Consider the following 19705-nt stretch of genomic DNA (forward strand, 5'->3'; position numbering starts at 1 on the left):
ATAATTCGTAACTGGACTTTGTGTGACATGCTCCTGGCCTGTGTTACATGATCCTGATCTGTATAATTCCTTCCTGGTTTGTGTAACTCTCCTGGTCTGTGTAACTCTCCCTCCTGCACTGTGCATACCTCATGCCTAAACTATATGTCGCTCCCTCACAGACTGTGTGTTACTCACCCACTCCTGGCTCACTTCTGGCATGTAATAATTAGTTTTCTTTGTTCTTCCCTATTCCAGATGGACGTTCGATTGGAGTGGATGGAATCGAGGTGCTTGGGACGGGGAATCTGATGATCTCTGATGTGACTGTACATCATTCTGGGATTTATGTCTGTGCAGCCAACAAACCAGGAACCAGGGTTCGACGTACAGCCCAAGGCAGGCTGGTGGTGCAAGGTGTGTAGGTGTAAGTCACACTGGGGGTGAGCACAGCGGGTGAGGGGTGTCTAGGTGTAAGTCACACTGAGTGTGAGCACAGGGCGTGAGGGGTGTGTAGTGTGTAAATCACACTGGGTGTGAGCACAGGGGCTGAGGGGTATGTCGGTGTAAGTCACGCTGGGTGTGAGCACAGGGGATTAGGGATGTGTAGTGTGTAGATCACACTGGGTGTGAGCACGGGGTGAGGGATGTGAAGCGTGTAAATTACACTGGGTGTGAGCACAGGGGGTTAGGGATGTGTAGTGTGTAAATCACAGTGGGTGTGAGCACAGGAGGTTAGGGGTGTGTAGGTGTAAATCACACTGGGTGTGAGCACGGGGTGAGGGGTGTGAAGCATGTAAATTACACTGGGTGTGAGCACGGGTTTAAGGGTGTGTAGTGTGTAAATGACAATGGGTGTGAGCACAGGGGGTTAGGGGTGTGTAGTGTGTAAATCACAATGGGTGTGAGCACAGAGGGTGAGGGGTGTGTACTGTGTAAATTACACTGGGTGTGAGCACAGTGGGTTAAGGGTGTGTAGTTTGTAAATCACAGTGGGTGTGAGCACAGGAGGTTAGGGGTGTGTAGTGTGTAAATCACACTGGGTGTGAGCACAGGGTTGTGTGAGATGTGCGTAGTATCAAAAAGTGTAATGCGGGAAAAGCACAGTCAGTCAGGCAGAATCCGAAGAGCAGGAGCAATGGATGAAGTGCTTCTGCTCGAAACGTCGACACTCCTGCTTCTCAGATGCTGCCTGACCTGCCGTGCTTTTCCAGCGCCACACTCTTCGACTCTGCTGTCTCCAGCATCTGCAGTCCGCATTTTCTCCTGAGATGTGTAGTGTGTAAATCACACTGTGTGAGTACAGGGGTGAGGGGTATGTGAGGTGTGTAGTGTGTAAATCACACTGTGTGAGTGAGTACGGGGGGTGAGGGGTATGCGAGGTGTGTAGTGTGTAAATCACACTGTGTGTATGAGTACAGGGGTGAGGGGTATGTGAGGTGTGTAGTGTGTAAATCACACTGTGTGAGTGAGTACAGGGGGTGAGGGGTGTGTAGTGTGTAAATCACACTGTGTGAGTGAGTACAGGGGGTGAGGGGTATGCGAGGTGTGTAGTGTGTAAATTACACTGTGTGAGTGAGTACGGGGGGTGAGGGGTATGCGAGGTGTGTAATGTGTATATCACACTGTGTGTGAGTACAGGGGGGTGAGGGGTATGCGAGATGAGTAGTGTGTAAATCACACTGTGAGTGAGTACAGGGGGTGAGACGTGTGTGTGAGTACAGGGGGTGAGGGGTATGCGAGGTGTGTGTGTGCTGAAGTACCAGGGAGTAAGTGGTTTTGCCTGGACATCTCCGTTTGAACACGTTATGTACCTGTGGAGTACAGCTCGCTTGGGATAACATTGTCATGGTGTCTGCTGAACAGATAATGGGGCAGGATGAATCGAGGAAAAAATTGGAGGTACCGGGGTGGGCCTTGGCCAAGTTTAAAGTCAGTGCTCTGAGCACTTGCTGGAGTCTGGGAGGTGGGCAGTCCGACTTTTCCTGACCTCTCTTTTTTTAATTTAAAAGGAGGATAAAAGCCCAAAGACTTCTCACGGACAGCTGCCTGGACATCTGGGATAACTGCGGCACACAAAGTGATCACCCGAGTGTGTCTAAACTGAGTCCCTGAGACAGGTCGTGACCCACTGCCCTCCACACCCTGAACTCGTTCATAAAGAATCGTCAGACAAAACGAGTTCTTCGAAATGGCTAATAGATAATGGGGAGTGTGGGCTGGGGGAGGGGGTGATCGGGGAGGAGAGATTCCCCAGCCCCTATTGTCTGTCTGTTTCCTTTGTCATACACACAGTCTGGAGTGAAGGCTTAGAGAATTGAAGGGGCCCTCAGTGACCAGAATCGATTGTTAGCATTTGGTTAAATGTAATAAATTAGCTCTGCCCATCCAGTGCAGCTGAAAGAGATTTGGAGACCCCTCGAGACAGGGCGGCGTTCTGTGTTGAAAGGCACATGATGGAGCGCTGTTTAGTTTGGGAATTGGGGGTGGTTTGCCGTTCTCTCCCACCGTTTCCAACCTGCTGACATACTCTGGTCCGGTGCAGCTCCTGACCTTGAATAACCTCTACCTGGCAGATGCACAATTTCAACAAGAAAGGGACTGGTAATGTCCGATTGACTAAAGGGGTACACTAACTTTCACTTCACATCGGAAAAAACATTGCTCTGATTCCCCCGAGATTCAGTGAATGAGCTGGCAAGTTTGTACCAAGCTCCCGGGACAGGACCAGCACGGCTTTCAGTCCCGTTTCCAGGATTGAAACAGTCTGTGTCTGGATGCAGCAAGACCTGGGCGACAGTTAACAACTCTGCAACAAGAACGAGGCTGAGAGGCAGCCTTAAAGTCATAGAGATGTACAGCACAGTAAGAGACCCTTTCACTCCAACTTATCCAAGCCAACCATATATCCTAAATTAATCTAGTCCCATTTGGCCCATATCCCTCTAAACCCTTCCTATTCATATACCCATCCAGATGCCTTTTAAAATATTGTGATTACACCCATCCCCATCACTTCCTCTGGCAGCTCATTCCATACATGCACCACTCTGTGTTAAAATGTTGCCCCATAGGTCCCCAAATTAAATCTTTTCCCTCGCCTTAAACGTATGCCCTCGAGTTTTGGACTCCCCTACTCTGGGAAAAAGACCTTGTCTATTCACTCTATTTAGAGTCATAGAGATGTAAGCATGGAAACAGACCCTTTGGTCCAACTCATCCATGCCGACCAGATATCCCAACCCCATCTAGTCCGACCTGCCAGCATCTGGCCCATATCCCTCCAAACCCTTTCTATCCATATACCCATCCAGATGCTCTTTAAATGTTGCAATCGTACCAGCCTCCAGCACATTCTCTGGCAGCTCATTCCATACACGTACTACCCTCTGCGTGAAAATGTTGCACCGGAGGTCTGTTGTGGTTCTGTTCACCAAGCTGGGAATTTGTGTTGCAGACATTTCGTCCCCTGTCTAGGTGACATCCTCAGTGCTTGGGAGCCTCCTGTGAAGCCCTTCTGTGATCTTTCCTCCGGCATTTGTAGTGGTTTGTCTCTGCCGCTTCCGGTTGTCAGTTCCAGCTGTCCGCTGTAGTGGTCGGTATACTGGGTCCAGGTCGATGTGCTTATTGATTGAATCTGTGGATGAGTGCCATGCCTCTAGGAATTCCCTAGCTGTTCTCTGTTTGGCTTGTCCTATAATAGTAGTGTTGTCCAAGTCAAATTCATGTTGCTTGTCATCTGCGTGTGTGGCTACTAAGGATAGCTGGTCGTGTCATTTCGTGGCTATTTGGTGTTCATGGATGCGGATCGTTAGCTGTCTTCCTGTTTGTCCTATGTATTGTTTTGTGCAGTCCTTGTATGGGATTTTGTACACTACATTGGTTTTGCTCATGCTGGGTATCGGGTCCTTCGTTCTGGTGAGTTGTTGTCTGAGAGTGGCTATTGGTTTGTGTGCTGTTATGAGTCCTAGTGGTCGCAGTAGTCTGGCTGTCAGTTCAGAAATGCTCTTAATGTATGGTAGTGTGGCTAGTCCTTTGGGTTGTGGCATGTCCACATTCCGTTGTCTTTCCCTTAGGCATCTGTTGATGAAATTGCAGGGGTATCCATTTTTGGCGAATACATTGTAGAGGTGATCTTCTTCCTCTTTTTGCAGTTCTGGTGTGCTGCAGTGTGTTGTAGCCCTTTTGAATAGTGTCTTGATGCAACTTCTTTTGTGTGTGTTGGGGTGGTTGCTTTCGTAGTTCAGGACTTGGTCTGTGTGTGTGGCTTTCCTGTATACCTTTGTGGTGAATTCTCAGTTTGGTGTTCTCTGTACCATCACGTCTAGGAATGGGAGTTGGTTGTCCTTTTCTTCCTCTCTAGTGAATCGGATTCCTGTGAGTGTGGTGTTGATGATCCGGTGTGTGTTCTCTATTTCTGTGTTTTTAATGATTACAAAGGTGTCATCCACATATCTGACCCAGAGTTTGGGTCGACTTTGCGGGTAAGACTGTTTGTTCTAACCTTTGCATTACCACTTCTGCTATGAGTCCCGAGATGGGTGAGCCCATGGGTGTGCCGTTGATTTGTTCATATATTTGGTTGTTGAATGTGAAGTGTGTTGTGAGGCACAGGTCCAGTAGTTTGAGTATGCCGTCTTTGTTGATAGATTCAACGTCCTGTTGTCTGTTCTGTATGTCCAGCAGGTTAGTTATTGTTTTTCTGGCTAGGGTTTTGTCGATAGAGATGAATAGTGCCATTACAGTGCCCCGGAGGTCTCTTATATTTTTCCCCTCTCACCCTAAACCTATGCCCTCTAGTTCTGGACTTCCCTACCCCAGGGAAAGACTTTGTCTATCCTATCCATGCCCCTCATGATTTTATAAACCTTTATAGGTTCACCCCTCAGCCTCCGATGCTCCAAGGAAAACAGCCCCAGCCTATTCAATCCCTCCCTATAGCTCAAATCCTCCAACCCTGGCAATATCCTTGTAAATCTTTTCTGAACCCTTTCAAGTTTCACAACATCTTTCCGATAGGAAGGAGACCAGATTTGCATGCAATATTCCAACAGTGGCCTAACCAATGTCTCGTACAGCCACAACATGACCTCCCAACTCCTGTACTCAATACTCTAACCAATAAAGGAAAGCATACCAAACACCTTCTTCATTATCCTATCTACCTGTGACTCCACTTTCAAGGAGCTATGAACCTGCACTCCAAGGTCTATTTGTTCAGCAACACTCCCTAGGACCTTACCATTACGTGTATAAGTCCTGCTAAGATTTACTTTTCCAAAATGCAGCATCTCACATTTATCTGAATTAAACTCCATCTGCCACTTCTCAGCCCATTGGCCCATTTGATCAAGATCCCATTGTAGTCTGAGGTAACCTTCTTCGCTGTCCACTATACCTCCAATTTTGGTATTATCTGCAATCTTACTAACTATACCTCTTATGTTCACATCCAAATCATTTATATAAATGACGAAAAGTAGTGGACCCAGCACCGATCCTTGTGGCGCTCCACTGGTCACAGGCCTCCAGTCTGACAAACAACCCTCCACCACCACCCTCTGTCTTCTACCTTTGAGCCAGTTCTGTATCCAAATGGCTAGTTCTCCCTGTATTCCATGCGATCTAACATTGCTAACCAGTCTCCCATGGGGATCCTTGTCGAACACCTTACTGAAGTCCATATAGATCACGTCCACCACTCTGCCCTCATCAATCCTCTTTGTTACTTCTTCAAAAAACTCAATCAAGTTTGTGAGGCATGATTTCCCACGCACAAAGCCATGTTGACTATCCAAACCAACATGATCATTCTAAAAGATGAGAGACTTAACAAACAATCTTGGTTTTTTTCAATAAACAGTTGCAGTTACATCACACTGTAAACTTTTGCTGTAAATTCTGTGTCTTACAATCTTATTCTCCACAACCGCCTGATGAAAGAGCAGTGCTCCGAAAGCTAGTACTTCCAAATAGACCTGTTGGACTATAACCTGGCGTTGTGATTTTTAACTTTGTCCAGTCCAACGACAGCATCTCCAAATCATGATCAGTCCTTGCCTTTCCAAATACATGTACATCCTGTCCCTCAGGATTCCCTCCAACAACTTGCCCACCACCAACATCCGGCTCATCAGTCTATAGTTCCCTGACTTTTCCTTATAGCCTTTCTTAAACAGTGGCACCACATTAGCCAACCTCCAGTCTTCCAGCACCTCACCTGTGACTATCGATGATACAAATATCTCAACAAAGAGCCCAGCAATCACTTCCCTAGCTTCCCACAGAATTCTAGGGTACATCTGATATGCCGCTCATGATTTTATAAACCTCTATAAGGACACCCCTCAGCCTCCAATGCTCCAGGGACAACAGCCCCAGCCTATTCAGTCTCTCCCTGGAGCTCAAACCTTCCAGCCCTGGCATCATCCTTGTACACCATTTCTGAATCCTTTTAAGTTTCAACATCTCTCCTGCAGCAGGGAGACCAGAATTGAAAATGGTATTCCAAAAGTGGCCTCACCAATGTCCCTTACAACTGCAACTTGACCTCCCAACTCCTAGAAATAATTCTCTGACCAATAGAAAAAAATGCCTTCTAAAGGTTTATAAAATCATGAGGGGGTATAGATAAGATTAATGGTAGTTGTCTTTTTCCTGGGGTAGGGGATTTCAAGACCGGGGGCTAATATTTAAGGTGAGAGGAGGGAGATTTAAAAATGACATGAGGGGCAATTTTTTACATAGAATGAACTTCCGGAGGATGCGGGTACAGTTAAGATGTTTAAGAGACATTTGGTTAAATCCATGGCTTGGAGGGATATGGGTCAGGAGCAGGCAGGTGGGACTAGTTCAGTTTGGGATTATATTTGGCATGGAGAAAGTGAGCACTGCAGATGCTGGAGATCAGAGCTTAAAAATGTGTTGCTGGAAAGGTGCAGCAGGTCAGGCAGCATCCAAGGAGAAGGAGAATTGACATTTCGGGCATAAGAAGGGCTTATGCCCGAAACGTCGATTCTCCTTCTCCTTTGATGCTGTCTGACCTGCTGTGCTTTTCCAGCAACGCATTATATTTGGCATGGACTGGTTGGACTGAAGGGTCTGTTTCTGTGCTGTATGACTCTGTAAGAGAGAATTTAACCCTCGTCCCTTGACGTCAGTGCCATTACAGAATTGTTTTTTTCATTCGGTCATGAGATGGATGGACCAGCATTTATTGCCCATCCCCCAATTCCTCCCAGAGGGCTGTTAACAGTCAATCCCATCACAGAGATGTACAGCACAGAAACAAACCTTTCAGTCCAACTTGTCCATGCCGCCCAGATATCCGAAATAAATCCAGTCTCATTTGGCTCATGTCCCTCTTAAACCATCCCATTCATATACCCAGAGCTGAAAATGTGTTGCTGGAAAAGCGCAGCAGGTCAGGCAGCATTCAGGGAACAGGAGAATCGACGTTTCAGGCATAAGCCCTTCTTCAGGAATGAGGAAAGTTTGTCCAGCAGGCTAAGATAAAAGGTAGGGAGGAGGGACTTGGGGGAGGGGCGTCGGAAATGTGATAGGTGGAAAGAGCTCAAGGTGAGGGTGATAGGTCAGACTGGGGTGGGGGCGGAGAGGTCAGGAAGAAGATTGCAGGTTAGGAAGGCAGTGCTGAATTCGATGGATTAGACTGAGACAAGGTGGGGGGAGGGGAAATGAGGAAACTGGTGAAATCCGAGTTCATCCCTTGTGGTTGGAGGGTTCCTAGGGGGAAGATGAGGTGCCCTTCCTCCAACCGTCGTTTTGTTGTGGTCTGGCGATGGAGGAGTCCAAAGACCTGCATATCCTTGGTGGAGTGGGAGGGGGAATTGAAATGTTGAGCCACAGGGTGGTTGGGTTGGTTGGTCCGGGTGTCCCAGAGGTGTTCTCTGAAACGCTCCGCAAGTAGCCGGCCTGTCTCCCCAATATAGAGGAGGCCACATCGGGTGCAGAGGATGCAATAGATGATGTGTGTGGAGGTGCAGGTGAATCTGTGGCGGATATGGAAGTTTCCTTTGGGGCCTTGGAGGGAGGTGAGGGGGGAGGTGTGGGCGCAAGTCTTGCACCTCCTGCGGTTGCAGGGGAAGGTGCCGGGAGTGGAGGTTGGGTTGGTGGGGGGTGTGGACCTGACGAGGGAGTCACGGAGGGAGTGGTCTTTACGGAACGCTGATAGGGGAGGGGAGGGAAATATATCCTTGGTGGTGGGGTCCGTTTGGAGGTGGCGGAAATGACGGCGGATGATGCGCTGAACATGGAGATTGGTGGGGTGGTAGGTGAGGACCAGTGGGGTTCTGTCCTGGTGGCGGTTGGAGGGGCGGGGCTCAAGGGCGGAGGAGCGGGAAGTGGAAGAGATGCGGTAGAGGGCATCGTCGACCACGTTGGGGGGGAAATTGCGGTCCTTGAAAAAGGAGGCCATCTGGGTTGTGCGTTTTTGGAACTGGTCCTCCTGGGAGCAGATGCGGCGGAGTCGAAGGAATTGGGAGAATGGGATGGCGTTTTTACAGGGGGCAGGATGGGAGGAGGTGTAGTCATTTCCTCTCCCCCCCACCTTGTCTCAGTCTAATCCATCGAATTCAGCACCGCCTTCCTAACCTGCAATCTTCTTCCCGACCTCTCTGCCCCCACCCCAGTCTGACCTATCACCCTCATCTTGACCTCTTTCCACCTATCACATTTCCGACGCCCCTCCCCCAAGTCCCTCCTCCCTACCTTTTACCTTAGCCTGCTGGACAAACTTTCTTCATTCCTGAAGAAGGGCTTATGCCCGAAACGTCGATTCTCCTGCTCCTTGGATGCTGCCTGACCTGCTGCGCTTTTCCAGCAACACATTTTCAGCTCTGATCTCCAGCATCTGCAGACCTCACTTTCTCCCCATTCATATACCCATCCAGGATGAGTCTATGTGCCTGGAGTCACCTGAAGACCCAGCCCAGGTAAGGACAGCAGATTTCCCTTCCCTGAAGAACTGAGTGACCCAGATGCATCTTGACAGGTATCGACAACAGGTTGGCTCTTGCCACTGTGTGATTTGAGCCTTTGGCATGGGATTTTGGGTTACTAGTCCAGTGACAATACCACCTTCCCACATCTCCTCTGTCAGTATCCTGAAACTGAACTGGACTATCTGTATCAATATACTGGCTGCAAGAGCAGGTCAGACGCTGGGAGTACTGCAGTGAGTAACTCAGGTGTTGGGGTCAGGTCAAGTCACGTGAGGCAGTCTTAGCAGTGAGAATTGGAGATGATTTTAAAGTCCCCATTTTCCAGAAGAGGAAGCTGTTTGTCGTTCAGTCAGCCTTTCCTCCAAGCTGCAGCCTTCCCCCGTCAGTCTCAATCTGTCTCTCTCTCTCACTCTCTTTGTCTCTGTCTCTTGTACACAGCTCCTCCTGAGTTTGTCCAGTGGCCACAGTCAGTCAGTAAACCAGCAGGAAGTACAGCTGTCTTCACCTGTGTGGCCCAGGGAGTCCCAGAGCCACATGTAATCTGGCTTAAAAACGGCAATGAGCTGACCTCTCCCAGTGAAAACATCAAACTGACTCACAGCAACAGGTAAAGCCAGCACACTGTTATTGGATCAGACTTTCGGAAATGTGCTTCTGACAAATCTCCCCTGTCTATTCAATTCTCCCCAAACTCCCACCTGATGGTGGAAGACAGGACCCTTGTCTGTATCTGACATGTTTCCTGTACGTCTACCCTCACCTCTTACCCTCCCAGGGTCAGAGTGTTCCCTTCTCTGCACCCCAGCATCCTCTGTGTCCAAAGAATCACCTTAAACACATTCAAGTGAAGCAGCAATTCACTTGTACATCTTTCCAACTTCTCAACAGCCTCTGATGCTCACAGTGTGGCCTCCTTTCTGTCGATCAGATTGATGACCACTTTGCAGGGTACCTCCACTCAGTCCATAAGCATGGTCCAACCTTTCAGAGACTTGCCATTTCAATGCACCACCTCGTGCTTCCATTGCTGAAATTCTGTCTGAGGACTGCCACAGTGAGTGGAGTCCAATGTAACTCTGGAGGAACAGCATCTCATCAACAGGAGTTCAACAACTCAGACCATCACCTCTGTTCTCAGCACAGACCCTCCAACAGTGCAGCACCCCCTCAGCACTGACCCTCCGACAGTGCCCGCTCCCTCAGCACTGACCCTTCGGCAGTGCGGCACTCCCTCAGCCCTGACCCTCCAACAGTGCCCGCTCCCACAGCACTGACCCTCCGACAGTGCCCGCTCCCTTAGCACTGACCATCCGACAGTGAGGTGCTCCCTCAGCACTGACCCTCCGACAGTGTGGTGCTCCCTCAGCACTGACCCTCCAACAGTGCAGCACTGACCCTCCGACATTGCGGCGCTCCCACAGCACTGACCCTCCGACAGTGCCCGCTCCCTCAGCACTGACCATCCGACAGTGAGGCGCTCCCTCAGCACAGACCTTCGGCAGTGCGGCACTCCCTCAGCCCTGACCCTCCGACAGTGCCCGCTCCCTCAGCACTGACCCTCCGAGAGTGAGGCGCTCCCTCAGCGCTGACCCTCCGTCAATGCCCGCTCCCTCAGCACTGACCCTCCGACAGTACCCACTCCCTCAGCACTGACCCTCCGACAGTGTGGTGCTCTCTCTGCACAGACCTGTGACATTCCCTCAATGCTGACCCTCCACACTGATTCTGCACAACACAGAGACCATCAGAGTTCAAGCTGAAATGGACTTTTAAACCAAGTCTCTGCTCTATAGAACCTGCCAAGAGAAACCTGAGTAAATCGTATGTGGATTAGCTGACAGCTGTTGATTGTTTAGGGGCGTCACGGTGGCTCAGTGGTTAGCACTGCCGCCTCACAGCACCAGGGTCCCAGGTTCGATTCCACCCTCGGGCAACTGTCTTGTGGAGTTTGCACATTCTCCCCGTGTCTGTGTGGGTTTCCTCCGGGTGCTCCGGTTTCCTCCCACAGCCCAAAGATGTGCAGGTCAGGTGGATTGACCATTCTAAATTGCCCATAGTGTTAGGTCAGTTAGTCAGAGGGAAATGGGTCTGGGTGGGTTACTCTTCGGAGGGTCGGTGTGGACTGGTTGGGCTGAAGGACCTGTTTCCACACTGTAGGGAATCTAATTTGTTTGTAAATTGTGAATCTCAGAGCTCCGATCTGTGGGCAGTTTCAGGCTGTCTGTCTGATCTGACCACTGGGGTGTGTTCTCACATGGAAATGGGCAGTTTGTGTAAGGGTGAGCTGTGTCCCTGTTGAGGTATAGTGGCCTCAACAGGAGGCTGGCATCGTGGAGTTGGATTTAACCTGAATATCAGTACCTCTCATCTCTCCTGTCCAGCACCTTGATTATAAACCACATCACCCCATCCGATGAAGCCATATACCAATGTATCGCCAAGAACAGTGCAGGTACTAACCAGGCAAGTGCACGCCTTGCTGTCGCTCTCTCCCAGGAGCTTCCCGAACCCCCAGATGATGTACGGGCAGAAGCTGTGTCTCACAACGCGATCCGTTTATCCTGGAAAGAGCCGGCACACAGTGTCACTGAGGAGATCATCGGCTACGTGTTGCATATCCGACAGGCTGCAGGTAGGTTACCGCTGTTCCTGGACATCCCCTCCCCCGAGAGCCCAGAACTGCTCCCCCCCCGAGAGACCAGACCCCCTTACCCATCCAGAGTCTAGACCACACCAACTGTGCATTGATGGCTGGCCCATTTCCTTACATCCGGATCTTGTTCCCCTACTTCCTGATCCCATTTTCCAACATCCAAACTCCGATTTCTGACATTTAGACCCCTTTCCTAATGTCAGACCATGGCAACACAACGCCTGGGGGAAGAGCACCTCATCTTCCGCCTAGGAACCTTCCAACCACAAGGGATGAATGCAGATTTCTCCAGCTTCCTCATTTCCCCTCCCCCCACCTTTTCTCAATCCCAACCCTCAGACTCAGCACCGCCTTCTTGACCTACAATCTTCTTCCCGACCTCTCCGCCCCCACCCCTTCTCCGGCCTATCACCCTCACCTTAACTTCCTTCCACCTATCGCATTCCCAACGCCCCTCCCCCAAGTCCCTCCTCCCTACCTTTTATCTTTGCCTGTTTGGCACACCTTCCTCATTCCTGAAGAAGGGCCTATGCCCGAAACGTCAATTCCCCTGCTCCTTGGATGCTGCCTGACCTGCTGCGCTTTTCCAGCAACACGTTTTTCAGCAATCACCTGCCCCTTCCAAGCTTGATATACCAGGGACCCGTGCATGTCTGGTGATCCCTCCCATAGTTGACTGGCTGAAATAAGAGGTGATTTACTGTCTTTGCAGAACTAATTGTCTGCTAAGTCTGGTGTGTCATTAGTTGCTATTATGTATGTATTGTGATGTTCAGACCCTGTTTCCCGACATCCAGATCCTGGTTAAAAGCAGCCAACCCCATTTTCCAATGTCTGCCTCACATTTCTGGATGTCTGCATCCCAGCTTCCCAACATTTCCCTGAATCCAGGCCCTGTTTCCCTACATCTGGACTTCGATTCCTGACATCCAAACCTTGATTCCCGACATCCGGATCCCATTTCACAACGTCCGGAGCCTGAACCTTAATATGTTGCCTGTGCTCAATCTCCAGATGCGGAAGGCAAGGAGCTTCAAGAGGCTGTCAGTAAGACTGCATTCCAGCACGTTTTCACCAACCTGGAACCTGCCACAACCTACTCTATGTACATCAAATCCTACTCTCCAGTCGGAGCCAGCAGTCCCTCTCATCTGGTCACTGCCACAACAGCAGGGCAAGGTAAAGGTAGACATCTCTCGAAGGTTGACACAGATTGACTGTGTCCAGTTCTGGTCTCCCTGTTAAATAATATCCTTCCTTTATCTGGAGAGGATTCCAAAGAAATTTACCAGGATGATGGTGACAGTGGAGGGTTTGAGTTATAAGCAGAGATTGAATAGGCTGGGACATTTTCACTGCAGCATAGGAGGTTGAGAACCTGATGGAGGTTTACAAAATCATAGATTTCGTCATTCCTGATGAAGGGCGTATGCCCGAAACATCGATTCACCTGCTCCTCGGATGCTGCCTGACCAACTGTGCTTTCCCAGCACCACACTCTTCTACTCTTATCCCAGTCCATTTTCTGTTCTCCTTTCTCTGCATTGTCACCTGCACATTACCTCAGTCAAGTTCCTTCCTCCATTACCCCTACCTGCCTTTCTAGGCTGGATTGTATTCTTTCCTATCCATACTGCCCTCACTTTGTATTCCATTTTCCTCAGTTTCCATTCTCCTACCTCCATTTACCTGGGCTATCCTCATTTTTCCTTACCCTTCCTGTTATTATATGATTTCCCCTGTGTTGCTTCTGCTTGTTAGACTAAATTTTCAACTTTTGAGGCTGGGATTTGAACCTGTGATTACTAGACCCAGAATGATGTTTGTTGAACTACTGCTAGAACATGGTGTAACATGGTTCCATTTGAATTCATCTCAAATAGCCAGCAATTGTTGTCAGATGTAATGAACGGACGGAAGCATTTGGGTTCCTTGTAATCAGTCCGTCTGTACCCAGTAAATAATACTCAGACAGAAACATACGAACATAGTGAGGACAGGTTTGGGAATGAGAGATTCACAATCACCTACCTCTGGGACACCCGCACCAACCAACCCAACCGCCCCGTGGCTGAACACTTTAACTCCCCTTCCCACTCCGCCAAGGACATGCAGGTCCTTGGCCTCCTCCATCGCTAGACCATGGCAACACGACGCCTGGGGGAAGAGCGCCTCATCTTCCGCCTAGGAACCTTCCAACCACAAGGGATGAACTCGGATTTCTCCAGCTTCCTCATTTCCCCTCCCCCCACCTTATCTCAGTCCCAACCCTCGGACTCAGCACCACCTTCTTGACCTGCAATCTTCTTCCCGACCTCTCCGCCCCCACCCCCTCTCCGACCTATCACCCCCACCTTAACCTCCTTCCACCTATCGCATTCCCAACGCCCCTCCCCCAAGTCCCTCCTCCCTACCTTTTATCTTAGCCTGCTGGGCACACCCTCCTCATTCCTGAAGAAGGGCTTATGCCCAAAACGTCAATTCTCCTGCTCCTTGGATGCTGCCTGACCTGCTGCACTTTTCCAGCAACACATTTTTCAGCAATCACCTGCCCCTTCCAAGTTTGATATACCAGGGACCCGTGCATGTCTGGTGATGCCTCCCATAGTTGACTGGCTGAAATAAGAGGTGATCTACTGTCTTTGCAGAACTAATTGTCTGCTAAGTCTGGTGTCTCATTAGTTGCTATTATTAACATACTTCATTGCCACATTCAAATCTGCTTCATTTTGCTATTCCTCGTTCTTTACAAAACCTGACATCTCTCTCTCTGACTCTCAGTTCCAGATGCTCTGATATTCTTCACCCAGGTGCTGAACTCCTCCGCAGTGCAGTTATTTTGGCAGCTGTCTCACAGTCAGGACCTGATTGATGGATACAAGGTGTATTATAGAAACGTGCAGAGCTCCCAGGTCCTGGGGCCCACGCTGCTGTCCAGCAGTGCTACCAGTTTCACCATCACACACCTGGGTAAGTGAGAACAGCAGGCAGGATTCTACACCTGAGGCTTCCCCTCGACCTCCAACACACACATGCACATTCTCTCACACTCACACAATCTCTCACACACACACATACTCTCTCTCTCACACACACACACTCAGACACACACATACCAGAATGTCAGAACCAAACAACAAAGAGGATGTATTTGGATTCTTACTTAAAGAATTATAGGTTGTTGCAGCACAGAAGGGGGAACACACCACTTTGTCCCAGCTGGAGGTGAATGATCCCTTAGATCCCACTGGAGTAGACAGTGTCTTGATTTAACATTGCATATGAAAGACAGCACCTCCAATAGTGTAGTGCTCTCCCAGCGCTGATCCCCTGACAGTGAGGCCTTCCCTCAATGCTGACCCCCCCCTGACAGTGCGGCCCTCCCTCAGCGCTGAACCCCCTGACAGTGCGGCCCTCCCTCAGCGCTGACCCCCTGCCAATGCGGCCCTTCCTCAGCGCTGCCCCCCCCCAGTGCGGCCCTTCCTCAGCGCTGCCCCCCCCCCAGTGCTGACCCTTCCGCTAGTGTGGCATTCCTTCAGCATTATCCCTTCACCAATGTGGCATTCCCTCACCATTGACCCTATATCAGCAGAACATGCCTTTACAGAAGTGCATTTAAGATTGATGGTGCCTGGACTTTAGAGTACTTTCCTGCTTGGTAGCATTTTGAATTATTTTGGTCTGCTTGAGCTGGGCTTTTGGTTTTTGTTTGTAGAACCTTCGGCACTCTACGAGATTAAGATGTCAGCCTTCAACCAGCATGGAGATGGAAACAGCACGGAGCGATACGTGTCTCTGAGGGAGAATACTGAGTTGCCAGGCACGTGTATTGTAATTGTGTGTGCATCTATTTTGCGTATCTGTACACTGACAACTCACTAACAGCCATGTCAATGCTTACAGCCCCACAGACTCCCCCCTGTGACTGTAAGTCATCAACAGAGAGCCCACTGACCGGCATAGTGGTCGGGATCCACATTGGAATGGCCTGCATCATCTTCTGTGTTCTCATCCTCATGCTGGGGTACCAGAGAAGGTAATGGGATGTGGCGGGAGGATGGAGTGGAGGATGGGGAGACACAGTGTGGAAAGGGTTGAAGAAGGAGGCTGGGAAAAGACTGAGGCAAGGGGGTGGAGGAGAAGTGGGAGGGGAGAGTGAAGGAAAGGAGAAGGGTGAAGGGATAAAGAGAAGGAAGTATGAGGATAATGTTGGGGGGGGGGGTGAAGAGTGGAGGGATGAAGAAAGGGAGAAAAAGGAAGTGACAGTTGAGGAGGGGACCTTTGAAAAGGTGATAGAGTCATGAAGCACACAAACAGACCTTTCAGCTCATCTCAAATTTCCTGCCCAAGCTTGGTGAGAGAAAGAGAATTGTAGAGGACATGTAAGAGATTAGCTGATGTGCTCACTCTGTCTCCGTGTCTTTTAGTCTGTTTGGGTGTAAGGGTATCAAGGAGAGTTGGACAGTCCCACAGGCTGGACATAGCCTGAGCCAAGAGGGACAGAATGGCCACGTGGAGCTGGATAAAAAGGATGAAGCTGGGAGAGTGATGGAGATGACGGAGTTTGTCAGTGGGGTGAGACCAATTTCATAATAATTGCAGCATCAGTAATTACCCATCACGTGTATATTTTTGCATTACCCTGATACGCCACTCTCCTCTCACTTTTTAAGAAGTTTCAGAACGGAGATGCAGTTTCAGAGAATGGTCATGATCGAGAATGTTCCTCCAGTCAGCTTCAGGTCGTGATTGAGCAACATCCAACAGGACCCAAACCCTGAGAACCTCCAGCAGAGACACAGCTCCACCATTTCAATTTCCTCTTTGTATTTTCCTCTGAACCAAAGATCTGATGTGGGTTTGAGACCGGATTTTTAAAAATCGGGTTTACCTGGAATTTTAGCAAGTCTAGAACCAGCTTTAACTGAATTTGTTCGTACTAACCCAATGCAGTCGGACACTCCAAAGATTCCTACCTCAACTGACATGAATGTTTTAAATGTGAGCCATTTTTAGTAAGTTCTCCACATCCAGTGACTGACACAACTACCTCAAGAGTCATTGGTTCGAACCGCAGTGAGAGAAACCCTCTCAAACTGTCTCACTGCAGACTGAGTTAAACAGCTCCTAGTTTAGAACTAAATATTCTATACATCCAAATATTTTAAGCTGGCTGAAAAGCATCCAAAGATTTTAGAGATTTAGGAGAAACTGAATTTATCATATTTTGTATCCAGTAATTCTGTATTTCAGCTTCCAAGTCCTTCAGTGAATATTCATTGTGTCCTCCAAAGCTCTTTGGAGTTCTGACTCCTGAGGTTTCATAATCACTTCTGCACCCCCCCCCCAGAGCTCTTATTGATCCATTGGCCTGAAAACTCAGCGTCTGATGTGAGAGAGAGAGAGAGAGAGAGAGAGAGAGAAGGTGTTCCTTACACCCCTCAGACCAAAGATGCAGACCAGCCACCTAACCTGGGCATCTCTGCTAATTTCACTGTACTCAATTATGGCCCACAATCTCCCCTCTCTCTCTTTGTCCTTCCTCATCTTTCTCAGTAATCTCTTTCAACAGAGGAAGGCAAGCTTGCACATTAGAATTTCAAAGCAGGAGTGTGCCATTTCATTTCTTGGACCTATTATGCTGTTTGATGAGGTAGCTTGACGGTGATCTGATTGTGGCCTCAACTCCTCTCTCCTGTCCACTTTTTGATTCCCTTTGTCATTCAACAATACATTGGCAACCTGACTTTAAAAATGTTCAATGATCCAGACTCCCCTGCCCCCTGCGAAGAGACTTCTACTATAAGCAATCCTCAGAAAAGATTTCTCCTGTCTCAACTATCCAAGACAAAACATTCTTTTCAGTGTGCTTCCTGTCAAATACACTCCGGCTTGTATATGTTTCAATAAGATCACCTCTGTAACTTGTAAAATGCCACCTTCCCTCAGAGGAACCAGTCAAGTGAGCCTTGTCTAAACTGCTAATACAATTAATCATTTTTATTAAGTAAGGAGACCAAATATGTGCATAGTAGTTAAGATGTGGTGTCACCAAGTGCAATAAAACATAAGTCATAGGGATGTACAGCACAGAATCGCACCCTTCAGTCCAACTCGTCCATGCCAACCAGATATCCTCAATAAATCTAGTTCTATTTCCCAGATTTGGCCCATGTCCCTCTAAACCCCTCCTATTCAGATACCCATCCTTAAAAGATGCCTTTTAAATGTTGTAATTGTACCAGCCTCCACCACATACCTACGTTTATATTCCATTCCCCTTACAATAAACAAAGACTTTCAATTTGCCTTCCCAATCATTTAATGTCCCTGCATACTAACTTGTGATCCATGTACTAGGACACTGTACCACACATTTTTGTAATCTCATCCCCTTTCTATTCGTTCTCCTACAGTGGACAAGTTCAGAGTTTGGCACGAGAGCTCCATTTTTGCCCATTCATCGAACCTGTTCAAATCCCTTTGTCCTCCTCACAACTTATTCTTTTATCTTTGTCATCAGCAAAGTTAGCAATGGTGCACTTGGTCCCCTCATTTTCATACAAGCTATTGACATAGATGGTTAAAAAGAGGCTCCAGCATAGATCCCTACGACACTTTTCTAAGTTAGCAAAAAATAAGTTGCAATGAGTGATTTAGCCCTATTTTGCTTCAACATTAGTTAGCCAATCCTCGAGCCATTTTCACCCACTTTACCATGAGCTCACATTTTGTGAGTAAACTTCAGTGTGGCACCAAATCAGATGCCTTTTGGAAATCCAAGCACACCACATCTGTGAAGATCCCCTTTTTCCACATTGCTTGTTGACTCTAGTTGCCTTGACTTCAGTCAAATACAATTTTCATTTCACAAAACCATGTTGATTCTGCCTGATTTCATTGATTGGGAGATGCCGTGTTGGACTGGGGTGTACAACACAACACCAGGTTATAGTCCAACAGGTTTAATTGGAAGCACACTAGCTTTCATCTGTTCGAACAGATGAAAGGCTTAACAGACAATCAATTTTTCAATGTATAATTTCAGTTACATCACACTGTAAATTTTTGCTATAAATTCTGTGTTAGGATTGAGCCCTCCACTACCACCTGATGAAGGAGTGTCACTCCGAAAGCTAGTGTGCTTCCAGTTAAACAACAGATTGTAGCATTTTCCCCACAATGAATAAGCTAATGGGCCTGTAGTTTACAGCTTTCTGGAAGACACGAGCTATATTTTCCAGTTTCCAATCTGATGTGGCTTTCCCAGAATCCAGGGAAATTTGGGAAAATCACAAACACTTCTTTAAAATCTGCAGTCCATATCCTGCTATTCATGTTTCTGTCAAATGCCTCTTAAATATTGCTATCGTATCTGCTTCTATCACCTCCTCTGATAGCACATCCCAGGCACTCACCGCCCTCTGTGCTTGGAAAAAAATGCCTCTCACATCTGCTTTAAACTTTCCAACTTTTATCTTAAACCTGTGTCTCCAAGATATTGACATTTCTGCCCTGGGAAAAAAATTCCAACTATCCACACCTATCACAATTTTGTAAACTATCAGCTCACCTCTGATGTTCAAATGAAAACAAAAAGTTTGTCCAACCTCTCTTCATAGCTAATTCTCTCCAAACCAAGTGACATCCTGGTAAACCTTTTCTGTGGCCTATATAAAGTTCTATACAGCTGCAACATGACTTACCAATTTTTATAATTTATGCCCTGATTGATGAAGGCAAGCTTACCATATGCCTTCTTGACCAACTTATCCACTTGTGTTGTCATTTCCAGGGAAATGTGGACCTGTACACCTATATCCCTCTGTATGTCGATGCTACTAAAGGTTCTGCTATTTGCTGTATACTGTACCTCTCTCCTGCATGAGACCTTCTAAAATGCATCACCTCACATTTGTCTGGATTAAACTCCATCTGCTATTTCTTCACCGAAGTCTCTAACCTGTCTATGTCCTGTTGTATCGTCTGGCAATCCTCCTCACTAACCTAAGCTTCCTCCAATCTTTGTATCGTCTACACACCTATTAGTCAGACTTTCATCCAAATCATTTATATGTATTGTAAACCACAGGGGTTCCAGTACTGATCCCTG

At 48.1% G+C, this 19705-nt stretch overlaps 1 protein-coding gene across 1 annotated transcript in view; it reads left to right on the forward strand.

Moving 5' to 3' along the window:
- Positions 1 to 16373, forward strand: part of LOC122544765 (immunoglobulin superfamily DCC subclass member 3-like) — a 35794-nt gene extending 19421 nt beyond the window's left edge. The window contains exons 6-14 of the mRNA XM_087985103.1: positions 238 to 396; positions 9378 to 9546; positions 11321 to 11571; positions 12607 to 12771; positions 14374 to 14562; positions 15308 to 15429; positions 15504 to 15628; positions 16020 to 16167; positions 16266 to 16373. Coding sequence (XP_087841229.1) covers positions 238 to 396; positions 9378 to 9546; positions 11321 to 11571; positions 12607 to 12771; positions 14374 to 14562; positions 15308 to 15429; positions 15504 to 15628; positions 16020 to 16167; positions 16266 to 16373 — 1436 coding nt within the window. The remainder of the gene's footprint in view (positions 1 to 237; positions 397 to 9377; positions 9547 to 11320; positions 11572 to 12606; positions 12772 to 14373; positions 14563 to 15307; positions 15430 to 15503; positions 15629 to 16019; positions 16168 to 16265) is intronic.
- Positions 16374 to 19705: the final 3332 nt, after the last annotated feature.

The sequence above is a fragment of the Chiloscyllium plagiosum genome, unplaced genomic scaffold, assembly GCF_037043375.1.
Source record: "Chiloscyllium plagiosum isolate Xiang-an unplaced genomic scaffold, Cpla_swu_hap1 HiC_scaffold_50, whole genome shotgun sequence".
Lineage (NCBI taxonomy): Eukaryota > Metazoa > Chordata > Chondrichthyes > Orectolobiformes > Hemiscylliidae > Chiloscyllium > Chiloscyllium plagiosum.